Here is an 11751-nt window from a genome sequence, read left to right on the forward strand (position 1 = left end):
TTCACTTCACACCACATCACCCGCCTTTCCCCTTCTCTCACATGAACGCACATGCGCTGCTCACTAGGGGAGGTCGTTGAATATATTTTGGCTTTTTGCATTAGTGCAGCTACAACACAAAACCCACGCAAACCAAGCACCACAGTAAACACATTAAACACACAACAACACGGACAGTGATGACACCAACCACCACACACACACGCCCTCAACGCCACTCAACCACAGGGCTGGTCAAGGTCAAACGTAAGGTTCATGAGAGCATCAGACACGGCAGCGGGTGTCAGGATACCTGGAGAACAGCACACAGGGGCCACGCCGCAGCAGCAGCAACAAGAAGGAGGCGAATGAGCGGGTGGACGCACGCAATGATCACACACACACACAAACGCACACAAAAATGCATAAAGGTACATTCACAAGCACACGCACACGCGCACAAAAATACATAAAGATACATTCACAAGCACACGCACACACACACACTCGCACACACACACACACACACACAAGCACGCATACGCACGCATACGCAGCACACACAACACATGCACCATGCGTACCGATATCTGTAAAGAGGAGGGTGATGTACTCTGGAGGGGTAAAGTCGTATGCTGGGGACTCTGTCTTGAAGGGCACAGCACCTTCCTCCTCCAATAGCGGCGCAGTCCGCTTCGTGCCGACGTCCGCCTGGCTCAGCGGGAACAGCCGAATAAACTTGAACGACTCAGATGCTGCAGCGCGCGGCAACACGTGTTGCGTGCGTGTGTGTGTGTGTGTGTGTGTGTGTGTGTGTGTGTTGGTTGTGTATGTGGGTGTTGTGTGCGTGTTGTGGGTTGAAATAAGGGTGGTTGTGTATGTGGGTGTTGTGTGCGTGTTGTGGGTTGAAATAAGGGTGTGGTGTAACAGAAGTGGATTGGTAAATGAGTTGAATGTGAGTACGGAGATAATTGTGTGCGTGCACGCCAGAGTGTCTCAAGGAAGAAAGCGTGAACGAACAGCAACAGCACGGATGCGTTGGAGCACAGCAAGCGCAAGTGGCTCAGAATCAACCGGTGGGATGACCCACCAGCGTAGAACGGCTTCTTCAGCGCGTGCGCCGCCATGGCCGCCTGATACGTGCCAATCTGTATCAAACACATCGCCAACATAAGTGGTGAGTCTATCACATTACTGTCACAATCCCCAAATGTCCACAGCGTCTTTCCTTACTCCCTCTCACCCTCCCAATCACCATCCCAACCACGGGCAACTGCCACCAGTAGAAGTCACCATCATGACGACGAGTGCTCACCGTGTTGATGATACCGCCGTTCTCGACAACGGCCTCGGCGCCCGTCAGCACCACGTCCACCCGGCTCATCACATACGCAACGGCCGCATCCTGCACGCCCATGGGTGTGTGTGTGTGTGCGTGTGTGTGTGTGTGTGTGCGTGTGTGTGCGTGTGTGTGTGTGCGTGTGTGTGCGTGTGTGTGTGTGCGGCGCGTGTGTGTGTGTGTGTGCGTGCGTGTGTGTGTGTGTGTGTGTGCGTGTGTGCGTGGTACCGATGTGCACACAAGCATCAATGTGTGCGTGTGTGTGTGTGCGTGGTACCGATGTGCACACAAGCATCAATGTGTGTGTGTGTGTGCGTGGTACCGATGTGCACACAAGCATCAATGTGTGTGTGTGTGTGTGTGCGTGGTATCGATGTGCACACAAGCATCAATGTGTGTGTGTGTGTGTGTGCGTGGTATCGATGTGCACACAAGCATCAATGTGTGTGTGTGTGTGTGTGTGTGTGTGTGCGTGATAGCAAACGTGATCCCGCTCAGCAAAAAGCGCGCATGCATTCATGTGGCGTTGTGTGCACGTACGGGGATGAGGGTGACGTCGATGTTGTGTTCGGAGAGGGCGGTAGCCATGGACACGCTGGCACCAGCACGTGTATGGAGGACAGTGATTGAAGCGTTGATGAGACAGCACAGCATGACGCGAGCACGCATGCACGAGCAAGCACACATAGATCCTCCCACCCAGGGATACGTGCACTCACACACAAGAGCACTAACGTGAGTAAACGCACGCATACACACACACACAAACAAACAAACACACACACACACACTCATTCACACACACGCATACACACACACACACATTCTTTCACTCACACAAACAACACGCACCCGAGCTTGCTAGGAATGGACTCGACGGCGTACACCTGGAAGCGCTTCTTCTGGTTTGCCGCCTGGATCAGGATCGACTCAACCACGCGCGACCGTCCAAGCGTCAGCACCGTCTGATCATGATGTTGTGGACGTATGTGTATGTGTATGTGTATGTGTGTGTGTGGGGATTGTTGTTGCTTGGGTGTGAGCTAACATGGCAAGAGAGGCACAGCAACAATGAGAATAGCAGCGGCAGCATGTCAGCCAAACACACACACACACACACACATGTCCACACACATGTACAAATGCACGCACCACGCCATCTCGAATGAATGGGCCAGCCATCTCCATGAGCTTGGAGCGCATCTTGTGGGCGCGCTCGACAAAGAGCTCGCCCTGCTGGATGATCATCTGCTTCCAGTCGTCCGCATCGGCAATCTGCAGCGTCACGTGCCTGCGCAGTCGTGGTCGTGGGCGATGTTGTTGTTGGTGCGCCATAAGGCGGGAAGCAAGCAAGTGCACATACACATACACACGTCACCCACATTCACTCACACATGTACACATGCACACACATATGCACACACACACACATTCACTCACACATGTGCACACACACACACATTCACTCACACATGTACACATACACATCCACAAGTCACCCACATTCACTCACACATGTACACATACACATCCACAAGTCACCCACATTCACTCACACATGTGCACAACCGCTAACTCACTCTTTCGTTCACATTCACTCGCTCACTCACCTAACGAAGAGATCACATGCCGAGGACACGCATGTGATGGTTGTGTCTGCCGTCTCCACGAGGATCTTCTTTGCGTTCTGAAGGTTCTCGCGGAATCCGGCCACAGTTTGCTCTGCAAACACAGCACGCGTGTGCACACCGCATGTGAACACGTGGCATCGGTCACTGTACGCAAGACAAGAACGCAAATGCTCTCGCAAACACACACGCACACAGGTGTGCAACCATACACACGCACAATACACACACACACACACAAGTGTACAACCATGCACACGCGCGCAATGATGAACAATGCATCCGTGTGCGTGTGCTCACCATCGTCCTTGCGGATCATCTCCAGGAGGGCCTGTGTCGCCGCAATAGCGGGCGACTCCTCGGGGTTGAGTTCCCGCTGCTTCTTGAAGCAGGCCACAAGTTCTGCCACACCAACGCGCACCGCCAAGGCGAGCAGCAACATCAAGCACCAAGCGCAGACATGGTGAGTTACACAAAGAAGCAACAGAACAAGAACAGGAGGTTGGTGGCCTTTAACACCGTCCGCGCAGCCACTCGCCTTCCCCCCCCCCCCCTCCCACGCACATAACGCATACGAACACATCACACAAGAAGCACCACTACCCCTCTTTTGCTCTGCCTTTCGTCCAACCAACCCCTTCCTCACCTTCCTTGTCCATCTCTTCTGGCTTGCTTCGTGTTGTTGTCGGTCAGTGTGTAGTCGTGTGCGTGTGTGAGTGGTTCGCAAACAAACAGCTCTGCGTGTGTGTGTGTACGACGAAGAAAAAACGCGCACTGCTGTTGTTGTTGTGGAGTTTGCTTTGCTCCTTCCTGCCTTCCGTTATCAACCCACAGCACCAACCACTCACCCATTCATTCATTCATCCAAGCAGAAGAACAAAGCAACACGCTGCCAGCCTTGCTTTGCCTGCTTTGCTTGCTTTGCTTGCTTTGCTTGTGCACCACGCCGCCGCCTCTGCTGTTCCACGCTGATCGGTTCGGGCGATGAGCAGGGCGCCGCTGTGGCTGGAGGACGACGACGATGATGACGCCGACTTCGTTGTAGCTGGCGACGGCGTGATCGCCGTGAGCCACGCCACGGGTGCCATCGCCGCTGACGACAACGACGACGATGATGCGGAGCCCACGTACGGGTTTGCAGAGGCATTGGCGCAGGCGCAGTACGAGAAGGCCCAGCTCGAGGAAGCGCAGCACCGCATGGCTTCGGAGTACGACGACATCCTCGATGAGAACGAGAACATGGCCCGCAAGATTGTCGAGCTGGAGGTGCGTCGCTGGTGGAACTTGTCATGATGATGATGATGATGATGATGATGATGATGATGATGATGATGATGATGATGATGATGATTGTGTAGGGTTGTTGTGTTGTGCCGTCGCTGTGCTGGGAGGTGGGTGACGCACGCGGGCAAGCATATGCACCCACATGCGCCCATACACGTTGTGCACATGTGCGCGCATACACATACAACGCTCACATACACTCACTCACTCACTGACTCACTCACTCACTCACTCACTCACTCACTGACTCACTCACTCACTCACTCACTCACTCACTCACTCACTCACTCACTCGCTCACTCACTCACACACTCACACACTCACTCACACACACACACACACACTCACTCACTCACTCACACACTCACTCACTCACTCACTCACACACTCACTCACTCACTCACTCGCTCCCTCGCCCGCAGAAACAACTGCGCGACACGAATCGACTGGCAACCACACGGCAAGAGGAGATCAACGAACTGCAGAGCTTGTATCGCGACCTGCAGACGCTCAAGCTGGAGAAGGGCGACGTGGAGCAGCGGCTGCGCCAGTCCGAGGAAGACCGCCGGCAGATGGAGCAGGAGCTCATGAGCAAGGAGAAGGAGGTGCAGATGCAGCACGAGCGCTTGCAGCTACAGCAGCAGCTGCAGGACATTGAAGCGCGCGAAGACGCTGCACAGAGCACATATGAGAGCAAGGCGGCCGCCCTGGTGAACGAAAGCAAGGGCGCCGACGTGGACCCGCAGTTTGTGGAGGCCCTGCAGAACGAGCTGCGCAAGATGCGCGATCTTGTTGACGAGAAAACATCAGAGGTGGAGCGACTGCGACGCGCACACGCAGCCAACGGCAGTGGCAGTGGTGGTGATGGGGATGACGACGACGATGATGAGGGCGGGCTGTCGCTGGCAGATGAGCTCAACACCCTGGCGCTTGAGCAAGACGAGCTGGAACGACAGGCACGCAAGAAGCTGGAGGAGGAAGCGAAGCGCAGGGCGGAGGCAGAGCAGCAGCTGACTGCACTGAAGGAAGCGAAGATTGCACAGGAACGGGAGCTGGCGCGTTTGGGGGAGGAGATGAAGAAGATGCGCGAGGAGGCTGAGAGAACGCGAAGGGAGCGAGAACAGATGGAACAGCGTGTGAAGGAACTGCATACACGGCAACAACAACAGCAGCAGCCACCGTTGCAAAAGCAGCAGCAACAACAGCAATCTCAGTCACAGCCGCAGCAATCAGATGTGCACCACCACCACCATCACCCACCACCGTCAGTGCAGCTGCTGAAGGAAGTGTACCCACACATCCCGGAGGGCGAGATTGCGCGCGTGCTGCAGGTGTGCAGGGGCGATGCAGAACAGGCAGCAGACCGCCTTTCATCGTGGCAACCACCACAACAGCAACAACAGCAGCAACAGCAGCAGCGGCAGCAAAGGCACCCACCGCCATCAGCACAGCGCCAGCACCGACAGCAGCGGGCGCAGACATCACCACAAGCACGAACGCCTGCGAGATCACAACAACAGCAACAACAGCAACAACAACAGCGAAAGGGCAGCACGGAAGAGCGTGCGTCGCCATCGCCATCAACATCGACATCATCATCGTCAACAGCGCGCCCGCGGTCGTCGTTGTCGTCGATAGAGCAGCGAAGACAGACGCTGCTGCGGCAGAAACAGCAACAGAAGACGAGGCAATCTGTGTCATCGCAGGCCGCCGCGCCGAACGGAATCCATCGCCAAACACACCAACCACGATCACGTCCATCATCGTCATCGTCGAGCCAGAAGAGAGGGGGAGTCCCACCACCACCACCACCAACAACAACTTCATCATCATCATCATCACCACCATTGGCAGCACCGGCAGGAGCAAAGCCGCGTCCTGCGCATGTGTCACCATCAAGCGAGGAGAAGAAGAAGATGTCTCCACGCCAACAGCTGCAGCCGTCACATCCCCGCACTGCTGACAATGCCAGTGACCGCTGGTCTCCGTCACCGCCACCCGGCTACCCGTACCCTGATCTTCCTCCGGGTTACACCCCACCAGCAGGGGAGCACGAACGCAAACTTAAACAACAGCATCACCAGCAGCCGCAGCAGCCCCAGCAGCAGCGTGACTTGTTGCGCACCACACACGCGACATTCACGCACATGACAGAGGGACCGGCTCGAAGCGGGTACGGAAATGGTTGTGTGCATGTGTGTGTGTGTTTGTGTGTCTGCCTGTGTGTGTGTGTGTGTGCCCGTGTGTGTGTGTGTGTGTGTGTGTGTGTGTGTGTGTGTGTGTGTGTGTATGTATGTTTGTGTGTCTGCCTGCGCCTCTGTGTGTGTGTGTGTGTGCTTGCTGTATCATACCTACCACTCACCACCGTCACTATTGCCATCACCATCATCAGGTTTGATGACGCGCTTCGCTTCGAGCGCAACCTGTCCGCATCTGCCGGTTTCTCCATCACTCTTCCGTCCCAGGAGCGCTGCTACAAGGTGGCCATCTGTGTGTGTGTGTGTGTCTGTGTCTGTGTCTGTGTCTGTGTGTCTGTGTCTGTGTATCTGTGTCTGTGCGTGTGTGCCTGAGTTTTGTTCGGTTGTGTGTGGGCAACCGTTTGTTCTGTTTGTGCTGCTTCGTTCCACCATCTTGAGTGTTGGCTCACACTATCCTTTCTTTCGCCACATTACGAGCGTCGCTCGAACTTTTCATTTCTGTGCGCGCAGGTCCGCCTGTTGATGAATGACTGTGCGGATGTGTTGGGACTGGACAGGAAGTTTGGTCCACAGTGCGTCCTTAAGCTCTCTCCAAACTACATCACCATCGTCTCCCAGGTGGCTGCATGCACGTGGTTGCGAATGAAGATGTGAAAGTCATACCTTTGTGTGTGTGTGTGTGTGTGTGTGTGTGCCTGTGTGTCTGTGCCTGTCTGTGTGTCTGTGTGCCTGTGTGTCTGTTTGTGTGTGTGTGTGTGTGTGTGTGTGTCTGTTGTGTGTGTGTGTGTGTGTGTGCCTGTGTGTCTGTTTGTGTGTGTGTGCCTGTCTGTCTCTCTATGTCTCTGTCTCTCTGTCTCTCTGTCTCCCTGTCTCTATCTCTATGTCTCTCTATCTCTCTGTCTCTCTGTCTCTCTGTCTCCCTGTCTCTCTATCTCTCTATCTCTCTGTCAGTGTGTTTGCCCTGCCATGATCTTACCTCCCACGCTTCTTTCCCACTGCGAACGTGCGACCACGACGTCACCTCGCTCCACCAACAGCGGCGGTTTGCGACGATTGTAGAGTGGCCGTTGAGTCTGGTGAGCAAGATGGCGGCTACAGAGGGTGCCCTCATGGTGGCAGGATGGCTGCGGCAACTCCGCTGCCCGGGCGCACTCGAGATGAACATCCTTGAGGAAGCGGTGCGTTTGCTTGTTTGTTTGCCTTGTTTGCTTTGTTTGCCTTGTTTGCTTCTCTATCTTTTTGAACGTGGCGTGTTTGCTGCTGCTGCCACTGATTCCCCCCCCCCAACGCACACACACATATACAGGCTGAGAATGTGTTTGTAATTGCGCGGCACAATCTCCACGAGTATCAGGTTTGCTCAATTGATTTGTGCTGCACTGGCCATCTCTCAGTCTCCGCTTCGTTTGCTGCACATCACACTAGTGTCCCCGTGCATGTGCGCATGCATGTGTATTTGCATGTGTGCATGGACATGTGCACTCGCGATTCACACACTCTCACACATACATACACACACGAGCACACACACACATACACACACGAGCACACACACCTCACACATGTTCGCACGTTGAACTTCCGTCAGTCTCGGATGGACGCGGTGCTGGCGCGCGATCTACAGCGCCGGGAGCTTGCCTCATCGTCGCCGTCGTCATCGCTGTCCATGTCATTCATCGCTCAACTTCGCCTTGATGACGAGTTCAACAAACTCCTCGCACGCGGTCGGGATGGATGCGTGCGAATGTGTGTCTCTGAATATATATGTTTGTGTGTGGCTGTGTGTGGCTGTGTGTAGCTGAGTGTGCGCTTGTGCGTGTGTCTGGGTCTGTGTTGTATCATGAACTTGTGCTTAATTCTCTCAGTTAACGAACTCGCTATTCCGTGTGCCACGTCAACTTGATTGCATTCGTGTGCAGAGACGAAGACGGGGTTTGAGCAACTGCAGCAGGCCGATGACGCCACATATCGGCAGATTGTGGAGAAACTCAGCGAAAGTTAGAATTCCTTCAACCGTGTTTGTATGCATGCCTTGTACATGCACATATATACATGTGTGTTTGTGCTTGCATGCTGACGTTGCCGCCTCTGCTATGCTCATGCAGAATCGAAGAAGGAGCTGTGGAAGAAGCGCGGCTCGAGGCTCAAGCGCATGTTTGGCGGGTGCGTCTCGGCTGTTGTGTGTGTGTGTGTGTGTGTGTGTGTGTGTGTGTGTGTGTGTGTGTGTGTGTGTGAGTACACTCTCGCACTCGCTGCTCCCTCTCACTCGCTGTGTGTCCGTGTGTGTCCGTGTGTGCCCGTGTGTGTGTGTGTGTGTGTGTGTGTGTGTGTGTGTGTGTGTGTGTGTGTGTGTGTGTGTGTGTGTGTGTGTGTGCATGCTTGTGCTTAGGCGAAAGAAAGGGGTTCGACCGGCCTGGCAGTTGGAGGACCCGCACTGAACACGTGTGCGCTCGTGTATGATTGTGTGCTCTCGTGTGCATCGTGGGGGATTGGTGTGGTGTTAGGAACGACTCAGTCCACGCTTGCCGCCTCTCCCGCGTTGTGCGTACGCTACATCGTGTGTGTGTGTGTGTGTGTGTGTGTGATATCGCCTGTGCGTGTGTAATTGATTGACAGACAGTAAAGATGTATTCGCTTGAAGACTGGCTCCAGGCATTCAAAAGGGAGGAAGCTGGGATGGGGATGGCGCATGCACACACGCACACGCACACGCACTCGCACGCATTTCAGACGTGGGGGGTGGTGGGGGCGACGCGTGGATTTTAACGTGAAGGCACAGGTACTGAAAGAGAACCGAGTGGGAACCGAGTGGGAACCGAGTGGGAACTGAAAGGAAACGAAATGGTTGTAACTCAAGGAGGGATCTAGTACTGAAAGAAAGAACGAAAGCATGGGGGAAGGGAGGAAGACGGGTGCGATGGACAAAGCGTCGCAGCAGCTGGTGCATGGCTCAACACGCAGCAGTGGCTTGAACAATGGTGAAGACATATCAACTCACATCAAGCAACATAAAGAAGCACACACACATGCACAAACACACAAGCAACTGAATACATACAGGGGCACGTGTGTTAGGGAACGATTGGCGAGGATGTGTCAGGTGCGGGTGCCTGCGGCCGCGATGGACTGAGGACAAGGGCGAGCGTCCTGTCCAAGGATTTGAAGGCGTGAATCTCTGCCAGGCCGCTGATGGTGTGGCGACGTGACAGCGTCCTTCGCTTCGCTTGCAGCGTTCTCAACCGCTTCTGCCGCAGCGCCTGTCGCTGGACACTGAAAGGCGGCGACCTCGCATCTCCATCGGCAGCAAATACATCGTCATCATCGACGACAACAGCAGCGTCTGCTTTCTCTTCTGCCATGAGCGCATCGGCGGCGCCGTCCTCGTCTTGCATACACACGCGGCGGAGCGCGGTGTCGATGGACGTGTGGGCGCGTGTGGTGGAGGGCCACTGGGGCTTGGGGTAGAAGAGGACGTCTGTCTGCGCGAGCGCTGCCAGCTCCTCGTCGTCGGTGTCGTGGTTCTCCGAACCCGTCCAGAACAACGGGCCGCCCCGCAATGGCGTTGTGCAGGCCACACCCTCTTGCTTCCGTGACCCTGGCGGCGTTGATGGCGTCGGTGGCGCAGGCACTCGTGGAGAAGATGCCTTGGTTGTTGTTCCTGCTGTTGATCCTGCTGTTGGTCCTGTTGTTGACGGTGCGTCATCGTGAGAGCTGGTTCCTCCCTCCCTGCTGTCGGTGCTGTCGGTGTTGTTGTTGTGCGAGCTGCCTTGCAGGCTGTGTGTTCGCCTTTCTTGGTTTGCGTCGACTGTCCAGGCAGCGCCGTCGATGGAGTTGCTGCTGCCATTGACTGAGGCCTCTGCACCACTGCTGGCATGTCTTCGGTGGCGCCCGCCTTTCATGCTGTGTATGTGTGTGTGTGTCTGTGTGTCTGTGTGTGTGTCTGTGTGTGTCTGTGTGTCTGTGTGTGTGAGTGTGTGTGAGTGTGTGTGTGTGTGTGTGTGTGTGTGTGTGCGTCTGTGTTTGTGTGTCTGTGTCAACGTGTTTGTGTTTGTGTGTGTCTGTCTGTGTGTGTGTGTGTGAGTGTGTGTGTGTGTGTGTGCGTCTGTGTTTGTGTGTCTGTGCCTGTGCCTGTGTCCTTGTGTCTGTGTCTGTGTCAACGTGTTTGTGTGTCAGTCTGTTGGTGCCTTTGGCGATCGCTCGCTCGCTCGCTCGCTCGCTCACTGGCTGGGCGAGTGGGGTGACGGGAATCGAACGCAGCAGCAACCAACCCGGCAGCCAACAAGGAAAGGAAGCAAAGCAAGGGAATGCGCTCGTGCTCTTGATGCTCACTGACTGGCTGGCTGGCTGGCTGGCTGGACAAACAAGCGTGCTCACTGACTGACTGCTGTTGCTGCTGTTGTTGTGGGTGTTGGGTGCGAAGCAGGGGAAAACAACAGAAGATTATTTTTTTTTTCTTCTTCGACTGTCCTCCTTTGTCCGCTTTCCTTGTGCGGGTGTCGATAGGTCGATGGGTGGCAGCGCACCTCTGGTGCCTCTGTACCTCTGGTGCCTCTGTGCCTCTGGTGCCTCTGTACCTCTGGTGCCTCTGGTGCCTCTGTGCCTCTGGTGCCTCTGTGCCTCTGGTGCCTCCGTGCCTTATCTGCCCCTCCCCTCTCCACCAAACCCATCAACTCAACAATCAACCAACCAGACGACAACGCCAATCGCTCACACACCCTCGTTCTCCCTTTCAAACACAGCCGCATGGCAAGAGAGAGAAAATATTATGTAGTTGTGGGGCGACCAGGACCAGCAAACAAGCACGGGCAGGTGTCGCAAGCAAGCGAGCGAGTAACGATGTACCAAGATAACGCAGAGCGAGGGTGGCAGAAAAAACGAGCCTGCAGGCAGGCAAAGCACGAACAGGGGCAGAAACAAAAGTAGACACAAAGGCAAAAGCAACAGAGCCAAGCTGTATGCAACGCATGTGCGAAAGAGTCGAACTGTAGGATGACATGTCATGTGAAGCATGTCATAAACGAGGGCATGCACAAAACAAAACAAGCAAGGGCGATAGACACTTGGACACACACAGCACACAAAGTGAGGGCGTGCAAACGGCTTTCTTCTTCAGGGCATGAGTGGGACTGGCGCCGTTGCCGCGGGCGGTGGGCTTGGAGAGCGCGAGAGATGCTCCAATGGAGGGGAAGACGGGCTCTGACTCCTGGAGCTGAAGATGTCGCTGTCGTCGATGCTGCTTGACCTGCTCAGCAACTGCTGCATGCACTTTTGTGTTCGGCCCATCCGTTGCCCCTGTGTATGTAGGTATGTGTGTGTGTGTGTG

General features: G+C 55.1%; 4 protein-coding genes across 4 annotated transcripts in view; 1 reads left to right on the forward strand and 3 right to left on the reverse strand.

The window, feature by feature from the left end:
• Positions 1-218: 218 nt before the first annotated feature.
• PTSG_00913 (uncharacterized protein) lies at positions 219-3388 on the reverse strand (the record flags this gene model as incomplete). The annotated part of the gene is made up of 9 exons (XM_004998326.1): positions 219-292; positions 564-734; positions 1070-1127; positions 1295-1384; positions 1859-1913; positions 2171-2283; positions 2471-2609; positions 2929-3040; positions 3247-3388. The coding sequence occupies 9 exons, from the start codon at positions 3386-3388 to the stop codon at positions 219-221; spliced, it is 954 nt and encodes a 317-aa protein (XP_004998383.1).
• Positions 3389-3640: 252 nt separating this feature from the next.
• Positions 3641-8956, forward strand: PTSG_11656 (uncharacterized protein). Its single transcript, XM_004998327.1, has 10 exons — positions 3641-4212; positions 4653-6403; positions 6623-6710; positions 6939-7046; positions 7466-7606; positions 7735-7782; positions 8017-8152; positions 8348-8425; positions 8534-8591; positions 8818-8956. Exons 1-10 carry the CDS (start codon positions 3931-3933, stop codon positions 8864-8866), a joined length of 2739 nt encoding a protein of 912 aa, XP_004998384.1. The 5' UTR covers positions 3641-3930; the 3' UTR covers positions 8867-8956.
• A 485-nt stretch (positions 8957-9441) lies between these two features.
• PTSG_00914 (uncharacterized protein) lies at positions 9442-10327 on the reverse strand (the record flags this gene model as incomplete). Its single annotated transcript, XM_004998328.1, has 1 exon — positions 9442-10327. One exon carries the CDS (start codon positions 10325-10327, stop codon positions 9500-9502), a length of 828 nt encoding a protein of 275 aa, XP_004998385.1. The 3' UTR covers positions 9442-9499.
• A 1210-nt stretch (positions 10328-11537) lies between these two features.
• PTSG_11657 (uncharacterized protein) overlaps positions 11538-11751 on the reverse strand; it is a gene marked incomplete at both ends in the record, with an annotated part of 977 nt that continues 763 nt past the window's right edge. Inside the window, one exon of the mRNA XM_004998329.1 lies at positions 11538-11670. Within this exon, the coding sequence (XP_004998386.1) occupies positions 11538-11670 (133 nt within the window). The remainder of the gene's footprint in view (positions 11671-11751) is intronic.

Source organism: Salpingoeca rosetta, assembly GCF_000188695.1.
Source record: "Salpingoeca rosetta unplaced genomic scaffold supercont1.2, whole genome shotgun sequence".
Classification (NCBI taxonomy): domain Eukaryota; class Choanoflagellata; order Craspedida; family Salpingoecidae; genus Salpingoeca; species Salpingoeca rosetta.

Coding starts and splice junctions, on each gene's coding strand:
- PTSG_11656 (XM_004998327.1), top strand. CDS start 3,931: ATGAGCAGGGCGCCGCTGTGGCTGGAGGACGACGACGATGATGACGCC. Junction 6,404..6,622: donor GAGGGACCGGCTCGAAGCGG/GTACGGAAATGG, acceptor CACCATCATCAG/GTTTGATGACGCGCTTCGCT. Junction 8,592..8,817: donor CTCAAGCGCATGTTTGGCGG/GTGCGTCTCGGC, acceptor GCTTGTGCTTAG/GCGAAAGAAAGGGGTTCGAC.